Below are 19,762 nucleotides of genomic sequence, written 5' to 3'. Positions count from 1 at the left end.
CGGATGACAGCGTCCCTACCAGACTCATCCACAGCCTGACTGAGCAGCGTTCCTTCTTCAGCATCTTCTGGATGGATAGCAGGGCTTGATCTATTCTGTGGGCTGATCGTCTTGTTGTTCAGCAACGTCCTCATCAGAGGGTTCCTCATCCGAAAACTGATGAGGAAACGGCAACGGAGTGGGCAACGTCTGGCTCGCTGAGTCCGGTCGCACTGGTGCATGCGTGACGGAGCCGGACGCAACATCATGGAACTGCTGCACAGTCTGTGAACTGTCAACAACCATGGGTGCGCGAGGAAGCACAGCGTCAACCCGAGACTGTCTAGACCGTCTGGGTTGTGCAGTCAACACCCTACCGGGTTGCTGAGGTTGACGCACTGCGTCAAAACAAGTCACCTCTGCTGGTTGTTGAACGTCCTGAACGTCAACAACCACCTCCGAGCGTCGCTTAACATCAACGTGCGGCTGGTAACCCACACTGGGTCGCATCGGTGGAGGAACCACCTCAACTGGCAGACGCGAGTAGGTTACCTCAGCATCAACCGGGCGCACAAGCTTGGACTGCATGTCTTGCAGCAAAGCCCATTTAGGGTCTACGGGAGCAGGTGCGGCAACAGACAGGGTTAGCGACTGAGGCGGTACCGCTTACCATCCCTGAAAGCCTTGTTATGCATGACATAATTGTACAGCAAAACTTCAAAGGCTCGAAAATAGCTGTGAAGTTGACCTGTAAACTTGGAGCGTCTCCTGGCCAGGCGCCAGGGAGAGTCTACGAGAATTGAGAAGTCTATCTGGGCAGAGGCATGAACTCCCAAGCCGAGAACTTCTCTCGTGTCATATCAGACTCTCGCTCTATAAACCAGTTTAAAAGAAGGGAAAGCAAAGGCTGTATCCCCCAATACTCCTCCTGGTGAAAAACCAGTCGCCTAGCCAACGTAAAGCTCTCTAGGAGAGCGAGAGAGCACTAGCTTAAAAACAACGGCTTCGAAGTAGCTAGGCCTAGTGTAAGCTCTGACGTTTAGGCGAACGAGGAGCAGCAGTTACAAAAAGATCCGGACAAAGATCCTTAAAAAAAAAATCATCATGATTTAATTAAAGTCCATAGGGGGCTAAGCAGCTTTAGGCTCCTCTCCATCTGACAGAGTCCTCAAGGGAATATCAGTAGGAGGGGGAACAGCAACTTCCTCATCTACAGGAACCTTGTCCGATAAAAGCTGAGTCTCAAGCAAGGGAGAGACCTACCGTGGTGGCAATGCTTTACAAGCAGAGTCCACACTCACTGGTGCATTAGTAGCGGACCAGAACCAACGTCATGTAACTGCTTGACAGTCTGTGAACTGTCAACAACTGAACTGTCAACCACAACAGGTGCGTGAGGACGCACAGCGTCCATTCGAGACTGCTTTGACTGCCTAGACTGAGCAGTCAAAACAACTCTAGAATGCAGAGGTTGACGCACAGCGTCAAAACAAGTCAACTCCGATTGTTAATGAACGTCTTGAACGTCAACAGGAGCATCAGCAAGTGGCCTAACATCCAAAAGCGGCTGAAAAACCACACGAGACCGCATCGAGTGTGGTTCTAAACAACCTGACTGACGTGACTAAGCTACGCCAACGTCAACAGTAAGCACAAGGGAACGTTAGGTTGGCTGAAAGCCAGGATATCGATGAGATAAACGGCTAGACTCAACGGACTAATCGGCAGAATAGTCTTCCATAAGGGAGGCAAGCATATACTGCATGTCTTGCCATACAACCCATTAAGGATCAACGGAAATGGTTGTGGTAAGAGACGAGGGTAACGTCTGTGACCGCAACACTTTGCCAACAAAAAAAGACTCTCGGAGCCTGTGTTACGCTTTTGTTAGGCGGCGAGCAGTTATCCGATGACTGCATAGGGTCAGAGCTGTCCTAATGGTTGTAACCAGGACGCTGGACCTGTCCTGAAAGGACTGACTTTCGCTTAAGGGCTTCGAAACCTTGTGACAGGTTTCTTATGCGAAAAGCCTTCGGATGACGAGGAGAAACAACGTCTCTCTCGTCTTATGGTAGGGGAGATCTTGGTAAGATACACCCGATACCATAGAGGGAAAACGTCTGTTCGTTGATCAAGGCCTCTCGAACCCATAAGTCGTTTGACATTACTACTCCCCTGGGCTTGGGAGCATGCAAGAGGTCCCGGACTAGGTGAACGACAGGCACGAACAGACGAACCCTCGGACGCAACACTGTAACACTTTGCGCATATCACTTTATCACTTCGATTTTCTGTTTTGCACTTATTTCACAGAAATCCAAACTTTTACTGATTTCTACCTGAAACACGCAATTCTACCCTTCATTAAAAGGTAGTAATTGCGAAATCAGTCGTATAATGCAAGCTCATTAATACCAGCAAAAAACAGAAAACATATTTTAAGATAAAAAAATCAGTGGCTGGGAAAAAGACTAAACACTAGTTCATATAAACTACGTTTTCAATCTCTCACCGCACATAGCCTGGGGACGAGAATAAAAACCTAAAAACGTTTTATCCTTCCTCCCCGTACAGCGACTAGGGACGCGAGTAACACGAGAACAACGTTACCCGCTTGAACGGAACGTTTTCTCTCCTCTCTCTCCCTCCGTCTCTATCTCTCTCTCTTTCTCTCTTGATTTCGCACCTAAGAGAAGAGCCCAATTATATTTCGTCAAAAAAACATGTTATTTGACTAAAGGAAAAAACTGAAAGGTTTTTCAAATAAAAAGTTCCTTTAAATTAGAATTTAAAACATTTAAGCTAAGAAAGAATGAACAAAACGTCAGAATCGATTTACTCTTACTGCAACGTGAAACCGTGATACACTCTCTCTCTATCGTAACGATAGAGCGCATGTTGAACGTCCTGAACGTCAACAACTGCGTAGCATAAATAAACTAAACGTTAGTTCATCTTTGAAAACAGTACGAAGACTATCAAAGAAATTCTTTCATAAAATATTACATTTAAAAAGTTTTAAATCCTTAGCTTTTTAAAAGCTAATTACGATATAAAGGACTCAACGTTGATTAACTTCGGTTTCCAAGTTAGGACCGCCTACTCTCAGGAAAGGTCGTATATAAACAAAACATTAAAATTTATTTTTATATGTTTATAATAAATGGAAAGTTAATCGAAGAGGCCTAATAAAGGCGGAGAGATATAACGTGATAAGATAATACTAAAAGCCTGAACACACTTCCGTCTAAGGGAAGGGTCGGCCATTTAAAAGTGAAAGAAAGACCATACTCTCTTTGTCACCATAATTAAATCTATCCAAAACGAGTTCAAGATTTAAGATGAAGATAAAACACCTGCATAGCGAAAGCTCAAAACTAGAATATAGTACTTCACCAAATAGATGTGAAAAACTCCAGTTTAGCAACAGCGAGAAAAGTACGTCTTGTCGACACCTCGACAGAGAGAAAATTGAGTCTTTGTTTACACTGAGAACTGGGTATCTGGTCGACAGATGGCGCTGTTGGGCACACCCGCAACCTGTGTAGCGATCGCTGGCGAGTTTTACCGTAGAGTTTTCTGTCGAGCAACAGAGTTGCAGCTATATAATCACCGGCTAAGTTAAATATTGAAAAAATGAGGAATTGCAGTAGTAAAAACATGAATAGTATCAGTTAAACAGCTCAGAAAATTTTAAATGTATCCCCTTGAAAGGTGTTGACACTGCTTGAAGAGATGAAGATCAGAAAAAAATAGAATTCAAAAATTGGGAAGATATTAAAAGACAAGATGAGAGGTATTGCATTCTGTAGACTGACATCAACAATAATGGTTATTAACAAGATGAAATATAAAAGGCAGAAGTATGAAGCAAATCAATGAGGTTACTGAAAAGAACTCTTAGCTACTTTTCTATGCCTTTTATTTCCTTTTGGCCAGTTCCCAAGTAATTGTCATACAGTACTTAATCTTTATTACTACTGTATCTCACTCTCAATTCTTGTTTCCGAGCGAAGTGTTCAAAACTCATACTGGTTCCGTAACACTACTCTACTGTATTAAGTTCCAACTATCTCCAGCATATGCACAGCACAATGTAAGTGGTATTCCTTTACATAAATACTTTATCAAACATCAAGCACAATTTCAATTCAATGTTTTTATCAAACTACACTTATATGGAAGGCAAATGGTAGAAAAAGATATTGCCACTGGAACTAGCAATTGTATTACTCTGCAAAAACTAATGATTCTTGTAATGTTGAACAGCTAAATGTCATTCACTAGTACTGTAATTGGTGATGAATAAGACAGCATGTGTTAATGTCAGACAATATTTCCCTACTTCAAATTAAATCTATTAACAAGACTTACAACTAAAAAGGAGCAAGAAATCAGGTTGTAATATGTTCAATGTTATGCTGAAAAAAATGTTTCTTGTCTATATGTTACAACACTAGTAAAAAAATTAGGTCGTTCAGTAATGAGGTAAATGGAAAAAGTTATCTCTCTCCCAAGTAAAGGTTACCACAGTAAATCTGTAAGAAATTAGGCTGTAATGAGTCACTGCAAAGTACAAATATTGCTCTGGAGTGATTTGTCCCTCAATGTAAATAGTACTCCTATGAGTTATTTACAAAACACAATTCCCTTGCAATATTAGTTAGTTTGGATTTCAGACCTTTTGCTTCGTTAAGTATATCAGAGAAAAACACTCCAAAAGAAATAATGGACACAATATTTTTAAATATAGGAATTTACAATATAACCGTACTGAATTGAGTTCATCATTAAAAGTAGTAATTTTCATGTTAATGAATAAAGAAAAAAAATATTCTTAATGGTTTAAGTAGTATCTTTAAGGAATTTTACATCTTAATGGTGAATTAATTTTTTAGACTTATCCTAATGAATGTAATAAAACAAAAATGTTAATGGCGTATTTATTCTTCAGACTCTTGTCTTATTGAATGTAAAACCAGTAAATCAATGGTATAGAAATCCTTCCAATAATTTTAAAAGGAATAATTACACGAAAAAGTTTGCAGGTAGTGCCTGATTCATTACTACAGATACAAGAAAAAATGGTTGTTCCATCATAATCTATCAAACTCTTAATGCCTTAATTATCAATGTGTAATTCAGGAGAACTTCAAAACCACAGTTTACACAAACAAAGTACGTAGTTTGAAAGTCACTTACATGTAATAAAAAAGCAGCAAAATTACTCTTCACAAATGAAAGCAACACAATAAGGCAACATCACCAATGAGTACTATGCTTTAGTCTGTGAAGTTGATTGAGCTGGCTCCTGAGTCTGCACTGATGCTTGAGGGATTTGATTGAAAAGTCTATCCTTAATAACCTGTGCCATAAGGCCATGAAGAGCTTCAATGGTTGTTTTACATGAATCTCTAGTGACTCGACTCAACTTATCTTCCGTTTTCTTTTCCTGGGGATCCAGTCCAAACAGCCCTGCTCGACCTAGTGCAGTTTCAGAATTTTCTAATTTATCGCTCAGATCCAATATCTGTCGTGTCATGTACTCGGCATTCTAAAATAAGAGATGAAAGGGCAATTAAAGGGGATACTGTAATCATATAAAATGTGTGGTATTAACGATTTTGTCCTACCCTTTGAAACTATAGAAAAGTGTTATTGCCATTATTACGGAAGTCACATTAGTTTAGGGACTTCAGGAAAGAATAACAAAACAAAATGCTTTAGCTTATAAACTTCATCTTAAACTTTTAATTTGTAAAGATATACATTTGTTACCAAAATATTCTATAAAGCACATATATAACAAAAAATACAGTAGTTTCAAAGAGCTTGAATTAAACAGTACTGTACAGTGCTTGAAATCTCAAAGGCTGTTTGTTTATTTTAGACTTTGTAAAACTTTCCTATCCATTTAATTATTTTTGACTAAAACAAATATGTATCGTAAGGATTTTAGCTACATGATAGTAGAATGCAATCTCACAAGATGAAGTTTTCTTCCTCCTAGACTCAACTTTGACATTGATGACAAATTTCCCTTCTTACCAAAATGTTTGATATGTATTACTAAGATTGAGTATAATCCTGTAGATGTTATAATAGCTTTACATGAGCTTATAAGAACAGAAATGGCTATATGATTATGAACCATGAAACACCCAGTAAATCTTAAATCTATAATGCGTACCTTAACAAAATCAATTAAAACCCCCATACTAAATTAATGAAAACTTAGAGGAAGACACACTCACCACGCTACAATATACAATAATTAAAACAAGTACATTAAACATGTCCCAAGAGTAAATTATTTAATGTTCAATGCATTTCCATATACTTTACAGTTGTTCAACAGAAAAAAAGTTTCTGATAACTATTATCATAACATAAACTTTCATAAAAAATACTTACAGTAATTAGAGATGAAGAACTAAGAGTGTTCACCCAATATTTATTCCAAAGGGAATCTAGAAGTCTTTTATCAAGCGAAGACTTAAAGTAAGAGATATCCAGCGAGTAATACTGCTTGCAATGCACACCAAAATCTTCAATTTTGTTGAGGGGGATGGTCTGGTATTCAGAGGGTCCTTCATCGGGAGGCTTGTAACCCTGTCAAATATACCAAAATTACAAGAATATTACTACAAGAAATATTGAAAGATGTAAAAAGGAAAATATTAGGAACAGCATTTACAAGAAATACAAATAAATCTCAAAATAATGTCCATCAAAAAGATTACAATAACAAAATTAAAAAACCACAATAGATAAAAAAGATGATAAGATAAGAGTGAATATAAATCCCCAAAACTAAAACAGATCATAAAGGTATAATAAAAAAAAAAAAGTTATGTAGCAGTATATTCAGCTGTAATCTAATCTTCGAAACATTAAGATGATCCAATATTTCTAAGCTAAATAGCAAGAGGTAAATTGATTACATTACAAAATAATCATTTTATAAAATATAAAACAAAAAAAACCATACCTTGGGATAAGTCCTAAAGGCACCAATGTTTACTTTTCCGGAACTAATAGTTCGAATGGGATCAATAACGATGGCTACGAAAGGCTCTTGGTAATTCTGATTCAAGTTTTGGGTAGAAACATCAATACCTGACAGCCAACAGCCATACCCAGGATGACTGTGGTACCAACCAATTACATTTTCTTGTCTTCCAACCTGAAAAAAAGAAATTATACATTTGCAGCACAGGCACTGTATTAGTAAGAATATTGGATTTGAGCAACCGTTAACAGTTTCTGCAGTACTAAGCTTCCTTAATATGGAAAAAGCTAAGAAATTTGTTTCTGATTCAAATGTGTTGAGGTGGTTTGGCCATGTTGAGAGAATGGAAAATGGCTGTCTTCTATAGAAGGTGATGAATGCAAGAGTTGATGGGAGAAGTACTAGAGGAAGGCCAAGGTTTGGGTGGATGGATGGAGTGAAGGAAGCTCTGGGTGATAGGAGGGTAGATGTGAGAAAGGCAAGAGAGCATGCTAGAAATAGGAATGAATAGAGAGCGATTTTGACGTAGTTCCGGTAGGCCCTGCTGCTTCCTTCGGTGACTTGGATGATCGCGGAAGTAGCAGAAGTAGGGGATTCAGCGTTATGAAGCTTCATCTGAGGTGGATAAAGGGGGAGGGTGGGCTGTGGCACCCTAGCAGTACCAGCCGAACACGGTTGAGTCCCTTGTCAGGCTGGGAGGAATGTAGACAGAAGTCCCCTTTTTGGTTTCATTTGTTTGATGTCGGCTAACCCCCAAAATTGGGGAAGTACCTTGGTATATGTATGTATGTACATCTCCTTTACTGTAGTACAACACAATGTATCTCTACATTCAGGAAAACTAAACACTAAAATGTTTAAAAGAGTTAGATGATAGAAAAAGTAGATCCAACTTAGTTGCAAGCTAAAATATCTACTGCAGCAATTAAAGGACCTAAAGAATTGTAAACATTGTCAAAATTATGAGCTGTGGCTATTCTGTTTATATAAAGGGCTCTTACCTACAGCAAATGTAGAACCGTTTCCTCAAATACTGTACTGTGAGCATCTATTACTAATTTCTTTGACAAGGACAGGATTTTTGACTAGTGCTTGAGCTATTTCTAAAAAAAAACAGAATTTTTTTACTTAGTCTCAATTGGTTAAAGATATTGAAAGACAGGCTTTCCATGCCCAGACTGGAATAAAGGTAATGGCATATAACTCTTTACCCACAAGGAGTCAGAGGGAATGCAGACATGTCTGGGAAGGCTTGTAGCCATATGTTAGTTCTTGACTCTTTATTGAGGTACATGTGAAAGATTCCTTTCACATAGCAAAGAAACCAACCTTACAAGATAATGATTGTTCTTGCTAACTCACTCTACAGTGGCAAGAACTATGAGAAAGAGTTTATAAAAGTTAATGACTTAAACTATAAAGAAGTTAATTGGCTCATACGGAAGACCAGATAAATATCTTAGAACTACTAAATTCCAAGAATGTCTTAACAAGTAGAAGGAACCTCAACAAAAAATAAAATGGCATCTTTTATGTCTAAGACAATAGACTTATTGAGTCTACAGAGCCTGAGAAGCAAGGCCAGCAAGGGCCTGTATCCTTACTTGAAAGTAGAGAGGTATTTTTTTGAATCACAAAGAAATCTAAAGGACTTGATATCATATAATGGTTTTGATATAAGAAATCCATCAAGATTCACACCAAAAGTACAGTAATACGCTAACCACTGATCTCAGCAAAAGGGTATTGGTGGAATATTTCTTAAGAGGAAATAGAAGTATACAGAGGGTCTCAAAAACCTTTTTGCTACAAGAATGCTTTAATATAGTCTTGAGCAGTGAAATGATTTATGCAGATCTCTGCTGATTGGAAGACATCAAGGATGATCTACTGGTAGCAGCCACAGCTCAAAGACCAACTCCCTTCGAGCCCATAAAGGGTCATTCTGGAGTTCGTCAACACAATAAATTTGTTTAGCCTTCCTTATCTTGGCAAAGAAAAAAGGTAACCTGCAACATACATGGACCACCCAGGCTAGAGGGTCCAGGACTGGACGTGTTTGTAATCATATCTATGTTCAGTCTTCCCCCCAAGACTCCATAACTGAAGGTAAAGGGACCATTCTGTAAGGAGGATTCAATTTCTTGTTTAGTTGGTCTGCCAAGACATTACAGAGATGTTCCTCACTTCTGCCCACTGTAGTAACTCCTATGAAACAAGGCACAGGGACTTGCATATTGCGTCAAGTCATCCACAAAAAGGAATACCATTTAAAGGCCTCAGATATGTCCTTCCAATTGTATCTGTTTATGGTCTTTCTAATTGCATCTGTTTATGGTCTTTCTATGACAGTCCACACCCACAAACTTTCTTAGTCCGTAATCTATCCTTGGACAAGATCCTTGGCTTGAAACAGAGCTTTGAAAATAGATAAGAGTTCAAGAAAGTAGATTTGAAAAGATAATTTCTCCCTATACCACACCTATAAAGTGAAACTCTTCAACAGAAATTTCACATCCCATACCTTGGACCTACATGTACTTGGATACCCTATTTGAGTACAAATAGCAAAGTTTTTTGTTGTTCAGCCATATCAGAATCTGACCTAGTCAAGAGAGTAAACTTGAGTAGAGTAGACCAGGTCCAACATATTGTCAGATAGAACTGATGAGTCCTCATCCCAAAGTGACAAGAGGGGTACACACTTCAAGGTAGGCATGTTGCCCAGGAGGCTTAACCCCTTGCTAGCAGGGAGTAGTTGGCACTTCTTGAATTTCATGGAGAAGCCTGAGGAAGAAAAATCTATCCTTATGCCCAAATTAATTATTGAATAAATTGGAATCCTTTATAGTCCATGAGCCAGAACTCAAAATTTGGCATTTGACTACCAAATTAGTGAACAGATCCAATCATGATTTTTGGTTAGCTTGATGTCTGAAGTATCCAAAAACAGGGCTTGGACATTTCAGTTCGGTAGCTTTGTGCCCCAATGGCGGCCATCTTTAAAAATGGCCGCTGTTTTCGAGCTCTATGGTCTGTATTCAGATATTTGGCCATAAATTCACCCTATATCAACCAATTTTCATGGAATTTCTCTGATTTTACTCAGAATCAAATTCTCCAGATATTCATGTATAATTCACGTAATTTCCTTGCTATGCTCTGTTCCAAAATGTACCTTTTTATGTCAAATAATGTGTTTTTTGACAATGTTTATCACACGCATCCCAGGAAGTTTGCCTCAGGTTAGGAAATTGCCACCAAATGATGATATTTTCTTGCTTGAAATATCTAGAGAAATTAGAATTTACCACTGACTATATTATAAAGAGTTTCTTTCGTGAGGGAGGAGGTATTCCACCCTGATATCCACACCCTCACATTTTCAGAATTTCACTGAAAATAAATATCTTGGGCATCTTAAATGAAACGTTGTCTTGTCTTGTCCTATAATATATTGTTTGTTGTTAGGCTATCTACATGTATTCAGGGAAAACAGTTTTATAGCAGTTTTATACCTCACTAACATGACAAGGTAAGCCTGACATTTTTATCCCTCATACACCTGTGAACTAGTACTACATGTCACTGATAGGTGTCACTACATCATTAACTTTCAGTGCATTTTTGGTCGTAAAACAATGGAAAATCAGAAGGAAGGTCCATTGTAAAATCATCAAGTAAGTATGGTAGTGTCCAGTGTGTGTATCAGACACTAAAAGATGTATGCATTTCCTTGAAACATGCACATGTTAGGGCTTCAGAGAGTGAAGTTTGTAGGGCCCACAATTACGCCTTGCAGTGCCACCAATCTCCTCATTTTGTTACAGGAAATTCTCTTCAGTCAATGAGACAGTACCACAATGACTGAACCAAAAAAGAAAAATACTAAAATCTGAGAAGGTTCCTTGCATTATATGCGGAAAGCTAGCTATGCCTGAGGAACTTGTTCAATTGACAATTGCTTCCTCTTGGAAAACACTATGAAGCAGCAAAAATTCGACAGTTTGAACCAATAATGAAACTTGCCAGTCATGATATGACTGAATTGCCTAATATTCTGTACCATAGTGGCTGCAGATCAGACTTCACACATAAAAAAGCGCTTGCAAAGCTTGAAACTTACCCTGACACAAACGAACAAAAAGGCGAAGAATCAAGACAGTTGAAACGCAAGAGGATATTCGACACACCACGTGTATATGAAAAGATTTGTATATTTTGTGAAAAGAAATCAAAATACACAAAAGGTTTAAAAACTCGTGAAAAATTATTTCAGGCTGTGGATTTGCGTACTGATGTACGAATTCGCGATGCTGCAACTCTTAAATCAGATGTAAGGATTTTGTCAGTTACTTTAAGGGATATAGTGGCAGCTGAGGCCCATTACCATGCCTCTTGCTATAAAGCGTACGTGAAAGAACAAACTGAAAAAACCTACAAAAGTTAAGTTTATGCTACCATGGTTAACTTGTACAAGTACATCCACAGTGATCAGTTTTTAAAACCACTCATCATTCCGCTTACAGAGCTTACTTCAAAACTAGGGTCTCTCTTAAGAGAAAAGTGTGTAGAAGTCCGCAATTCAACAAAGAATCATTTCAGCCACAATCTCAAGACAGAATTTAGCAAGAGCTTGCCTTTTTTTACACATAAGCGAAGGGTTTACGTTCGTCCCCATACACTTACTACAGACACTATTGCTTGTGACTATCTAGACTTGAAATGTGACTTGGCAGAGCTGAGTTGAGGGCAAAAATGTGAACTGATGATTATTCAAACAGCTATCATATTACGTGACCAGGTGAGAAATGAGATGAAGGAGCAGACTTGGCCTCCAAAACCAGATGAACTGACAGAGAAATACATTGATCTACTGGCATGCCTCACTCACCTTTTGCAGATCCTCATTGGAGGCCAACAGGCTTTGCCCTCTGATCGAATCAACAGACTGGCATGGTCTTTAGGTCAGGACATTCTGTATACTGTAACCAATAGCCAGGTCATCACGCCAAAACATGTCCTGCTACCTTGGGTAATCAAGACTCTATCTGGTAATGTTGAACTCATTCACATTTTAAATCGACTTGGTCATGGTTGCTCTTACACTCGGCTAGAGGAGATTGATACAGCACTTTGCATCGAGAAGCTGAGCAATGTGGATCAAGGGGCACCACTTATCCCTCTAGGTACATATCCCTTAATCCCTACAGTACTTGCATATGATAATATTCACTCACTGGAAGAAACCCCGAGTGGTACAGGAACTTCATATTGTGTGAATGGCATCATTGTTCAACCAGCAGTTTCATCTTGTGCACCAGAGAGAGTACCAGTACCATTTTTTAACAAGAAGGATAAACGATGCACGGTCTGAAGAAAGGAACCGTGATTAAAGGAACAGACAAGGAAATAATACTGAAGGTGGACAATCGTGTGTTTGGTCACATGCTACTTATAGCGCAAAGTAGGAAACTGGACATGAAAGAGGTCTTATGTTACCCTCTAGGTCCCAAACCTTGGGCTTTGGTTAATGCTGATGGAACTCTTAAGAAAACTGCAAAAGCAAACTTAAGCTCACATCTTGAAAAGCAAGTTGCTTTTATTAACTTACCAAGTGGTCCAAGGGCAGCAATCAATGATGCTATGGGAATAGTTCAGAAAATTCATGGAGAAAATTCTACATTTGGAGAACTTTCTGAGCAGATCCTTAAAAGCATTCTGAATCATAGCTTCAAAAGCCAACGAGTTGATGTGGTATTCGATGTGTACACTGAACATTCCATTAAGAATGCTGAAAGGGTTAGTCGAGGGGCCAAAGACAGTCTGCTTTTCCATGATATGAAGTTGGGACACCAGATTAAGAATTGGAAACGCCTTCTTGCGAATACAGAGAGCAAGAACAGACTGACCAGGTTTCTGGCAGAAAGCTGGAAGGAGGAGGAGGTGAGACAACCCCTTGGTGAAATTACGTTATTCGTAACTGTTACAGAATAGTGTTTTGAAACTACAAAGGATAGCACCAGGGAGGTTCCAGAGCTGACATCCTCTCATGAAGAAGTGGATACGAGACTTGCACTCCATGCAAAGCATGCAGCAGGCACACACAACCATGTGCTGGATCTTTCGGAAGATACTGACGTGTTTGTGATGCTTTTAGCTCTCGAAGCTAAGATAGGTGGACACTTATTCCTGAGACGAGGAAAGAAGAACAAAATCAGAATAATTGATATCTCCAGAATGGCAACTATCATTGGCAGGGATGTGTGCACTGCTTTGTTGGGTGTGCCTGCTTGGACTGGCTGTGATTCTGTAAGTGCTTTTTCTGGCCAGGAGAAGACCAAAGCAGTTAACTTGATTCGTTCAAATGATAGATTTAAGGAAGCATTCTCTCTTCTAGGGAGAGAATAGTGTTGTAGATTAACTGTTTTTAACTTGATAAAAATTTGCCTGCAGCATGTATTCGTGCAGTGCAAAGAGCACATCTGTAAATGATCTGAGATATGAAATATTCAGCTCCAGAAATGATGTGTCTTCAGGACAATTGCCTCCTTGTAAGGATGCTCTTCAACAGCACACTAAAAGGGCCAATTATCAAGCAGCCATATGTAGACAAAGCCTTGAAAACTCACCAACAATCCCAGATCCTACACACGGACATGGATAGAAAGTTGATGAGAATGAGCAAATTTGCATTAAATGGATAGCTGGAGCACCAGCACCTGATATAGTGCTTTCACTGATGTCATGCAAATATGTTAGATCATGTAAATCTGGCAATTGTGCATGCATTGACAATGGATTACCCTGCACACCAGCCTGTAAATTGCACGAATGTGACAAGGTGAAAGATGATGAGTTGGAAATAGTTCCAGACATGGATGAAAGTGACTCTGATGATGAGTAGAATCCCCATAGGAAACATCGGCAGTTACAAGATTACAAATGTTTAAGGACATTTTGACTGTTTAATTTCAATATAAATTGTGGCTCATTGTGTTCAGGTGACATATTAAGTAGTCGGTGCATTTGCTTGTCTCCAAAGTACTTCTTTTAAAAATGCAGATTTCAGGATACACAGTGCGATAGGTGTTGCCTCACGTGCATCCCTGAGTCACGTGAGTGGTAACTTAATCAGTTTCTATTGTTTATTGGTGCTGTATAAATCCTTCTAGGTATTTCAAAAACAAACTTCATCATGTGGTGCCAATTCCCTAAGCTGATGCAAACTTCCTCTGACGAGTGGGAAAAAAATTGTCAAAAAAACGCTTAATTTGGCATAAAAACGTACCTTTTACAATGGAATATAGCAATAAAGTTACATAAATTATACATGAGTATCTGTAGAATTTAATTCTGACTAAAATAAGAGTAATTTCATGGAAATTAGTTGAGTTATGGACAGATTTTAAAACGCCTACCATAGAGCTCGAAATCGGGGGCCATTTTTAAAGATGGCCGCCACTGGGGCACAGAGCTACCAAACTGAAATGTCCAAGCCCTAATTTTGGATACTTCAGACATCAAGCTAACCAAAAATAATTATTGGATCTGTTCACTAATTTGGTAGTCAAATTTGGTCTGGCTCATGGACTATTAGGGTTCCTCTTATTTACAACGATATCTATGTTGCACTAAAGTTTTGACAAAATTTCTTTGGCCCTCAAGATTCCTGTCAAGGAATTTGACAAGATTAACCAGTCATCTAGCTAAAACAGGATTCAAATCTTTAGAAGATGTAGCCACTTGGTAACTGGAGAGGTCACTCTCAACACTTATGGAGTGGGTATTAGGCCATGTATAAGGCATGGAACTGGGTTTCACTCAAATTTATGGACCTTAGTAATAGAGATGTGGAAGTCAACATCAAGAGATCTATTGAGCACATCCAATAATTCATTTGGATCACATCCAAGACAGAGGCCTTTGTTCCCATAGAGAACTTTATCTGAAATACAAATTTGATAAGGCTGGAAAAGTCTAGGAGACTTGGGTACACCAAAAAGTGGTTGTAGAAATCAAAACTTGGAACGTTTACCTCCTCTATTACATTCATAATAAGCCTCTCTCCTTCCTCTTGGAGAATCTTGAATCTTAACGGATTGTTGATATACACAGAAGGATACTGAAGAATCTACTAAAGGAGGACAATTTCACAAGAGGAATCCAATTACTTTTCCTGAGAATTTATAGGACCCAAGGTTCTGCTCCTATAGCTTCTCCAATGAGAGGGAAAAGAGAGACTCCCTGCTGGAATCTGGGGGCCAAAAGTTTTATTGGAGGGACTTGGGAGAAGCCGAAGATTTCCTGAAAATCCATCATTTTCTGGAAAGTTGAGAGGGACTAAGGCTGAATCTAGGCCTGGTTTTACAGTACACGCTTACGAGTCACTGCCTTCACAAGTTGAAACATGTCTAGCTGTCCTTTGCTGAATACATGAACTTTAATCATCTTAACCTTGGTTGAGACCAAAAGGGGACTAGAAGAAGACTACAAAATAATTGACCCTTTTTGCTTTTTGGATGCAGATTTCCTAAATTTTAAACAGAATTATTCTTTCTTCAACAACAACACTGAAGAATGAGTGCATAGCTTTGCTTGGACTATCCACATGATTACAGTAAAGAACCTGATACTATCTAAAGTTTGATTGCCCAATGCCTTATCCTCTAGAGGTAGATAAGCTGCTAAGGATCCTACTGGGTCACTAATTTCAATCAGGGCAGTCCACAAATGAAAGTATTCCAATGATTTGCATTGTTCCTCTTTCCAGAATAAGAGGAGGAATTCAGACAAGGTCTTAGACAGAAGGGCTTCAGTGGAATAGAATAAAACTCTACAAGGTCTTTAACCATTTCACAGTGGAGAACAAGTATAGTTTCCTTAGATTCCAGATTCATCGAGCAGAGAACGACTTTACTTTGTACCACAAATGAAATTTTAAGCTGTACACCTTTTGCAGACAACATAGTTGGCTTCTATATACTTTAGGATATCTGGAAATATAGGGGTGTACTACTCTGGCGAATTATTATGAAATCTAGATCAAACTCTCATTCTTCTTTGGCCTGTCAATGAACTTATGCTTGAAAGCATATACTGTACAGTATAAGTTAAATAAATAGCACAAACTCCAAAAATTTATTTCAACCTGCTCAACATAAAAGCAACTGCCTCAATATAAAGCAAAGATCAATGTCCCAACAGCTACATAGAGAAATCATGTGAAATTATTACTTTAAATGAAGAAGTCTCATTATTGACTGAAACATTAGCTTTTTTAATCCTCCCTGACTTTACTTAACAGCAAATATATATTAATTACAAAAATTACTTTGACGAAACTGTTAAAAGGAAAAGAAACTCACCTGCTTAGCAGCTTCTACATAGGCTGTCATGTATTCATAAGCTTGAGCCTGGGCATTAACACGCGTTTCAGTACCTTCGACAGGTAGAGCAAAACAATCCATAACGATCATCATGGACCCATCAACCTTACCAAGCATCAAGCCCATCACCTTTAGGAAAAAGAAAATACAGTAAAAAACTTCCTTACCTAAGTACATTCTTTCAGATGTGAACAATGTAATGTAGTAAAGTTAGTTCTAAAATCTCTATTAAGAGCCTTCCTGATTTGCAACACTGACAGTTTACAGAAATAGCTGAAGACAAATATAATTTTCCTGTGCAATACCTTATGCTAAATTTTACTATGTATTCCCAATGATACAATGTTGCTACGTTATGTACAGTTGTAATACTTTATATAGAATTAATATAATTACATTATTGTATATATTTTCTATTGAAAATGGAAAGATCTACATTTTCATAAGACAAGAAAATAATTACAGTGTATATCAAGGTTCTGTAATAGGTGGACCATAGCTGCTTTGTTCAATATTGCTTTCAAATGTATTGACTACTACAAAAAATCCAGAATTATTCTTAAAAGCATAATTACCGATATAAAAATAACAAATTTGGAAATAATTTGTATTTTTCCTAACATACAAACCTGGAACTATTTATAATAGGGTATTACTTTCGGTGCAGCTGAGAGACGAGCCATGATAATTTTAGTGAGGGATAACTACCCCATCCGCTAGCTAGCGGGTGGGGGGTAGGGTAGACTGGCTACCCGGCTCACTCACACCTCTCGGCTGAGTAATCACTTTGCTTTATGGCAGGACTTCTCGGGGGATTGGGTGGCGGGGCAATTTGTATAAATAGCTCCAGGTTTGTATGTTAGGAAAAATAAAAATTATTTCCAAATTTATTATTTGTTCCGACACATATAAAAACCTTCGCTATCTATAATAGGGTGACTTACTCTTAGGAGGGAGGAAGTCCTCACTAACTGGCCTTGGTCATGACCCGGGGTCCTCTCTATTTCGATCTGTGATAGAAAGTAGAAGGGACCCTACCCCCGCTAAAATCAAGTGCTGATATGAGGTAATGCACTGATAGCAGCCTGCAGAAGCTTGTGTGTGAGTGGAACTAACAGTGTAGCTTGTCTTTAACATAGGAACTCGAGTGCAGAACCTAATGTTCTTAAAGACTTACCCAATACCCTCCCTCTGAAAGGTATTGGGGACGTAACAAAATATTCTTCTATACTTAAAAGAACGTAGAGAGTAGAGGTCCCCTTTTTGTTTTGTTTCTTTGTTGATGTCGGCTACCCCCCAAAATTGGGGGAAGTGCCTTTGGTATATGGATGGATACTCAAAAGACACAAGGGAAATAGGTTTTATCTTGCAGTGAGGTGAGGTCAGCTATGCTGAGGCTTGCGGAGCTGTTTTCCCCAGAGGGGAGAAGGTAAAAGGAAGAAGGACCCAGGCATTCTTACTCATTCACCCCAGACTAATCCGGGTAGCCCTCAACCCTCAGCTACTTGTCCATCAAGGAGCCTGATGTGTTTAGACCATTTGTTGTGCGACCACCACAGCACCAATGGAAAAGGTCTCCATGTTCTTGTGGGTTACGTCTTTGCAGGTAGTGGGTCGTGAAGGTCGATTGACGCTTCCACATGCCCACTTAAAGTATCTCCACCACAGAGAAGTTTCTTAAACGCCAGGGACGTAGCAACGCCAGTGACGTTACGAGCTCTGGGTCTTAGGATGGAGAGTATAGATTAATAGTAACTTCAATTAACTTCCGATCCCATAGGGGAAGGAAAACATTGAGGTCCTCCTCTTGACCTTCCCCGTGCTGGTCAACAGTGCTGACACACAGGTGAGAGCTGGTATCTTTCTTTTAAGGTAACCCTACAGACTCCTCACTGGGTAAAACCCCAGTTGATGTGTTTCCGGTTACCGAACGAAGACTCTTCATTCGAAATGGGCTACACCTAGGGTAGAGCACACTCAGATTTGAGTCTTGGCAATCCACTCAGGATTACTTCTCCCCATCTCCTAGGGTAGGAGACATCAGTGGATGGATCATACAACACAGTAACTCTCTTGGTCAAAAGCCCAAGCGAGTAGAAAGGGCGTCTTCCGTGTAAGGAAGCGATCTGCTGCCAGGCCTAAGGTTCGTAGGGAGGGGTCTTCAGAGGCTGAAGAACCAGAACCGCGTTCCCAGGAGGAGGTTGATATCCGACGGGGGACAAGTTATCTCAAACTTGCATAAGTAAAGGCACCGATGAGAGAGAATCCCCTTCCACGACATCAGTCACAAAGGGCCGAACATTTCGCCTGAAAGACCAACGCAGAAAAGTGTCTGAGGTGCCTAGACATCTTTTCCGTAACCTGTTGCGAAAGGCCTCTCTGAGAGGGGTGGTGTAGGATCGTCCCAGGTGAGAAGTCGAAGCAAAGCTACAGCTTAGAAAAGCGTTAGCATGTGGCTGCTTGGAAGATCGTGCCGTGGAGGAATATCCCTCGGAACTCCGTCAGGAGCTGTAGAAGGTCCGAGAACCATTCTGCGGGTTGCCATAGTGAAGCTATTGGAGCTCCGTCAGGGGCTGCAGAAGGACTGGGAACCATTCTGCGGGTTGCCATAGTGAAGCTATTGGAGCTCCGTCAGGGGCTGCAGAAGGTCTGGGAACCATTCTGCGGGATGCCATAGCGAAGCTATTGGAGTCGTTGATAAGATCCTGCTTATCCTGACTTGGCTGAGGACTTTTTCACCAGACCGAATGGGGGGGGGGGAAACAAGGTACACCTCTAGGCCGCCCCATCGATCTTTGAATACATCTTGTTTGAGGGCCTGGGGAACGGTCGAGTGGGAGCCTGAAGATCAGGGCCGCCGCAAGCATAACCACAGTCGGGGACCCAACAAAGTTAAGACTTTGTTGGATACAAGATGATTCCAAGACACTAGGAGTCCACTATCTGGGTGGTTTTGCAAGCACATTCCTATACCAGGAATGACGCGAGCAGATTGGGGCAACTAGTCGTCATCTGTCCATCTGAGGCTTTGTACTGCTAGATGGTTCTCTAAGAGAGGTGAATGCTGGTACCTTTCTGAATCGGAACAACAGATGAGGATGGAATGGTATGGCATATGCACCCCCCCCCCCTCTCTCTCTCTCTCTTTTGATGCATTATAGTGAGCATCAGGTTCAGAGGGAAGACGAGAAGACAGGCCTCTTTGCAGAAGCTCTCGTCTGCCACCCATCATCCGCGGATTGTCCAGCGGTGGGGGGGAAGTGCATAACAATAAACACACCTCGAGATGATGTCGAGAAGTGTAACTAATTGCACGTTCTTGCAACAAAGGGGAACAGCCTGTTCTCCCTCCAACTGCCACCAATTCAGTGTGGTTGGCCGA

At 39.8% G+C, this 19,762-nt stretch overlaps 1 protein-coding gene across 2 annotated transcripts in view; it reads right to left on the bottom strand.

Moving 5' to 3' along the window:
• Positions 1–4,908: 4,908 nt before the first annotated feature.
• The window catches only part of CSN5 (COP9 signalosome subunit 5), an 81,811-nt gene continuing 66,957 nt past the window's right edge, over positions 4,909–19,762 (bottom strand). For both annotated transcript variants that reach the window (XM_068383031.1, XM_068383032.1), the window contains exons 4-7: positions 16,360–16,509; positions 6,971–7,165; positions 6,394–6,591; positions 4,909–5,533 (exon numbers count right to left, since the gene is read on the bottom strand). In XM_068383031.1, the coding sequence (XP_068239132.1) occupies positions 5,255–5,533; positions 6,394–6,591; positions 6,971–7,165; positions 16,360–16,509 (822 nt within the window). In that variant the 3' untranslated portion in view covers positions 4,909–5,254. The remainder of the gene's footprint in view (positions 5,534–6,393; positions 6,592–6,970; positions 7,166–16,359; positions 16,510–19,762) is intronic.

The sequence above is a fragment of the Palaemon carinicauda genome, chromosome 11 (genome assembly GCF_036898095.1).
Source record: "Palaemon carinicauda isolate YSFRI2023 chromosome 11, ASM3689809v2, whole genome shotgun sequence".
In the NCBI taxonomy this organism is placed as follows: Eukaryota; Metazoa; Arthropoda; class Malacostraca; order Decapoda; family Palaemonidae; genus Palaemon; species Palaemon carinicauda.
Note: the sequence above shows the minus strand (reverse complement) of the source record. Positions and strands in the feature narration are given on the sequence as shown.